This window comes from Microtus ochrogaster, linkage group LG4 (genome assembly GCF_000317375.1).
Source record: "Microtus ochrogaster isolate Prairie Vole_2 linkage group LG4, MicOch1.0, whole genome shotgun sequence".
In the NCBI taxonomy this organism is placed as follows: domain Eukaryota; kingdom Metazoa; phylum Chordata; class Mammalia; order Rodentia; family Cricetidae; genus Microtus; species Microtus ochrogaster.
This window is the reverse complement of record NC_022030.1, coordinates 22,752,940-22,757,245: the sequence shown is the minus strand read 5'-3', so window position 1 is coordinate 22,757,245 and position 4,306 is coordinate 22,752,940. Positions and strand designations below refer to the sequence as shown.

At 46.8% G+C, this 4,306-nt stretch overlaps 2 protein-coding genes across 6 annotated transcripts in view; one reads left to right on the top strand and one right to left on the bottom strand.

Annotated features, from left to right (window-relative positions):
• Nucleotides 1-2,173, bottom strand: part of Znf585a (zinc finger protein 585A) — a 16,289-nt gene extending 14,116 nt beyond the window's left edge. Inside the window, exon 1 of the mRNA XM_026786264.1 lies at nucleotides 2,156-2,173. Within this exon, the coding sequence (XP_026642065.1) occupies nucleotides 2,156-2,158 (3 nt within the window). The 5' untranslated portion in view covers nucleotides 2,159-2,173. The remainder of the gene's footprint in view (nucleotides 1-2,155) is intronic.
• The window catches only part of LOC106144172 (zinc finger protein 420), a 48,913-nt gene that overhangs the window by 38,303 nt on the left and 6,304 nt on the right, over nucleotides 1-4,306 (top strand). For 2 of the 5 annotated variants that reach the window (XM_013351552.2, XM_026786276.1), the window contains exons 1-2: nucleotides 2,156-2,467; nucleotides 3,494-3,558. The exons of 1 other annotated variant lie outside the window; for it this stretch is intronic. In XM_013351552.2, coding sequence (XP_013207006.1) covers nucleotides 3,532-3,558 — 27 coding nt within the window. In that variant the 5' untranslated portion in view covers nucleotides 2,156-2,467; nucleotides 3,494-3,531. Of the gene's footprint in view, nucleotides 1-2,155; nucleotides 2,468-2,883; nucleotides 3,058-3,493; nucleotides 3,559-4,306 lie in introns of those variants that run through there. 2 more of the 5 variants (XM_026786278.1, XM_026786277.1) reach the window with 2 other exon arrangements.

Sequence of the window (4,306 nt, the reverse complement as noted above, 5' to 3'; positions counted from 1 at the left end):
TCACACACACACACACACACACACATCAAATCTTTAAAAAAAAAAAGGCTGACAATAGTTTTAATGGTAATGGAACAAATAAAACTTTCTTACATCGCTGGTGAAATTAAATAGTATGACCTCTTTGTAAAACAGTCTGGTAGTTCCTTACAAAATTCAATATTTGCTTATAAGATTCACTGACTCCACTACCACATATCTCCTAAGTTAAGTGGAAGCACATGCTTATAGAAAGAACTGCAAGCAGATGTCTGTCTGCTTTATTCAAATCAGCTAATCTGGAGAGGTGGGAAATATCCATGAACATGTGACTGGACATGCAAGCTCAGACAGAGAATTCATAAACGGGATATCATTCAGCAAAGAAAAGAAATGCTTAGGAAAAAAGGAGTATATTTGAGTCCCATAAACACCTTGCCAAATCCAAAATAAAAAAGTATACCTACTATGTAATTCCATTTGCTTATTGGAGACTGGATCTCCCTATATAGCTCTGGATGTTCTGGAACTCCAAACTCACTGTGTGGACCAGGCTGGCCTCGATCTCACACCTTTAATCCTAGCACTCAGGAGGCAGAGTCAGGTGGATCTCTGTGAGCTCAGGGCCAACCTGATCCACAGGTATTAGGCATTTCTTTATGGCTTATTAAAATCCCACGTACAAATGTTAAAGAACAAAAGGGGAACCTGAGCCGAATCGCAAGCCACCACCAACCCCTGCCATTGCTCATTTACAGCTCAAAAAGGCTGCAGACTTCATGCTCCACCTCTTCTCTCAGTACCGTCCATCCCCAATATAAACCCTGCCTCTTGAACCAAAAGACTCTTCTGGATTGGCTAGCGGACATGAGCAAAAACAAGCAAACAAGGTCTAGGTCGTAAATATGACGCCAGTGCCATATATTCATGTTGAGTCTCGTTGAACAGCTCACTGTTAAGTTAGTGCATTCCTGGCCGGAGAGGGGGCCAGTGACGAAGAGTACTTTCTCTTCTCGCAGAGGACATAAAGTCAGGTCCCGCCACCTACATGGTTGCTCACAACCCTTTGTAAGTCCAGTTCCCGAAGATCTGATGCCCTCGCCTGGCCTCCACAGCCACCTACTGCGGGAAAGAAGCTTTTAAAGGTGTGTTTTACAATAAACCCATATGACTGGTGTCTTTTGTTGTATCGAAATTGTACCTCAGTGGACTTGATTTTCTTTTAAAAATCCAACATAACTATAACTAATAAGGCATCAGAAGCCTCCTGCCAAACGCACGAGTTCCCTGGTTCAGTTCCCCATAGCCGCTCTTGCTACACACAACTTAATTGTTTTACTGTTTCACAGAGTTGCGCACACATCACTATTTCCTAATTTAGGAATATTTTCGCGGGATAGTGGTGACGCAAACCCTTAATCCCAGCGCTTGGAGGCAGAGGCAGGTGGACTTCTGTGAGTTGGAGGCCTGCCTGGTCTACGGAGTTAGCTCCAGGACAGCCTGGGCTGCTACAGAGAGAAAACCTGTCTCGAAAAACAAAAACAAACAAAACATTTTTTTCACTGCAGGGTGAAGCTCACCCTTAGTCCAAACATCTGAGACAGGGAAAGATGGATAAGATGAACTGCAAATCCAGCCAACACAGTGAGTTCCAAGACGGCCTGGAGAGATACCCAGACTCAAAACAAACAAACAAACAAACAAGTCGGCCTGGAGAGATACCCAGACTCTAAACAAACAAACAAATTTGAATAGGAAAAAACTTTTTTTTTTTAAAAAAAAGAAACTAAACTGTAAAAGAATCCCATGCCTACTCAGGAGCAATCATTCGTTCACAATTCTTCCTAAATCTGACAGTTTTTAATAACTAATATTTATTGTCTTTTTTTATATGCCACCTAAATGAGTCATATAAACCCTATACTGAGGAAGGCAAAACGGGAGACCTATCGACATCCTAAACATTCCTTCAGTGTGTTCTAACGCCCACAAGCGTCCCAACACTGGGTGTGGTCTTTCAGATATCACTGAAGCAACTTTGTTCCAGGAGATAAGTGCCACGCACTAGTCCCTAGACTACATTTCCCAGAAACACGTGCGACGACACACAACTTCCGGCGCCAACCTAGCCTCCACTTACTCAGAAAGCAGTGGTTTCCCGAGGTCGGCCCCTTACCATGGAGGGGGCTTGTGTCCAGGATGTCAGCCCTGCTTGTTGTGAGAGTTTCAGTCCCAATTTGTGCCTGTGTTTAGGAAACTTGCGCACGCAATTGCACGTGCTGAGCGAGCCTCTCAGCCTGCCTCAGGCGGTGCCCTGGCGGGAATCCGAGAGCGGATGCCATTTTCCCCGCCAGGTCCCACCGCGGACTACATTTCCCAGAAACTTCCGCGCACTCAAAGCAGCCCCTTCTTTTGCCTGCGGGACCCCCGTTGTCCGGGGACGGGAAAGTGCGCGGGGAGCGGCCTAGACCCTAGTGAGGCTCCGCAGGTGCGACCCTGGGTTCTGAAGGGAAATAACAGTTGGTACCTGAGCTGTCAGGCCGGTGGGAGGTAGTCTAGCCGGGTGAGCAGTAGCGAGCTCTTGGCTGTGCGTGAGTGTGACCTGAAGTGACCCTAGGGCGCCACGAGTGCTCGGGTGTGATTTTTAAGTTTCTCAGTGAGCATTCTCAGAGCTGTGTGTGATTGATAACTATGCGACCGTGTGTGTATGTGTGTGTGATTGCGTCCCGTGTGCTTGGACTGATGGTTTGTAACGGCATAACTTGTTTATGAGGGATCTATCAGAGAGTTAGTAATTACGCTCGCAAGACTGTTAACTTGAGGGGGAGATGTGTGTGTGTGTGTGTGTGTGTGTGTGTGTGTGTGTACCGTGTGTATTGGGTGTATTGGGTGTTTGTGACTCTGCAGATGTTTGAGTGTGATTATGTAACTTTACGTGATATAGTGAGTATGGTTGGAAGATGAGTCCCGTTGCCAGGCTGTGTCTCTCATGAGGCTGTTGTGTTCTGCTAATTGTGTGATTTTGTATAATTCTCATGAGGGGAACTGGAGGGGATGTCACTATTGTGTGACTCCGCAGTGAGTGTGTTATTGTGACCATTTGTAGCACCGTGGTTTTCTGTGGTGTTGTATTTTAGGGTTCTGTAACCGTGTGGATGTGGCTGTATTCTCAGGGTAGACGTGTTCCTGTGGCTTCGACCATATGTTGCAGGCTGTTGTTTGGGTTAGGTGTGGGTGTGAGGATATATGGGATCCCTGTGGTGGGTGAGTGACTGCAGCCGTGGGTTTGTAGGTGTGGGATGCCTCTGACTGACCAAGTGGCTCCAATCTTCTGTTCTGAGACCCCAGTGAGATAAGGACCAATTCCAGCCTCGGACAACATAGGCTTCATTCCTTTTTTGACTCTAGGAATATCACGACAGCCTAGATTTCTTCTCCCTGGGTGATGGGTATGCATCCAGGGTGACCTTTTATTAAAAGGCTTAGGATCTCATGATTCCTCTTTCTTCCCCAGCTCTGCCCCTCCAGAAGTACCCAGTGGAGAAAAGAGGAATGGCTGTGGACCAAGTCAAATACAAGGTGCACTGGGCTTTCCCTTTTGCTTTTCTCTGGGATGGTCTTGCTTAGCACTGACTCATAAAATAACCCGGTTCTTCAAATTTTCCATTCATGAATATGGTGGGAAACTCTGCATGGACACACCCTGTGTTTGCTCTGACTTCATTCTGTGTAATGGTTACATGTTAATTTAGGAAACAGATAACTTGTGAAGTTTTGTTTCTTTCCAAACACACATCTCAAACAGGGTTATTTTAAAGAATTTCGGAGACAGAGCTGAGTTAAATTTTCCCTGCACGGAAACAACCTCTGCTCAGTTTCCTTCTGTTATTTTCAAGGGTGGGATCTTTACAGCACCGACCACTGCATATATTCCCACTAAAAGTTATGCATGGCAGTTGTGTAGTTTGGTTGTTGTTTGCTTTGTTTTGATTTTTAAGACAGGCTGTGTAGGGGAATGTGCTACAACTGTGGAGCTGCAAAGATATCCTGGGACCCCAGGCTGTGCTGAGAGCCCCGGTAGGACAGCTCTGGAGGGGCGGAGCCACAGTAGGACAGTTCTGGAGGGGTGAAGCCGCAATTGGACAGCTCTGGAGGGGCGGAGCCGCGGTAGGACAGCTCTGGAGAGGTGGAGCCGCAATGAGACAGCTCTGGAGGGGCAGAGCCGAAATAGGACAGCTCTGGAGGGGCGGAGCCACAGTAGGACAGCTCTGGAGGGGTAGATCCATAGTAGGACAGCCCTGGAGGGGTAGATCCATAGTAGGACAGC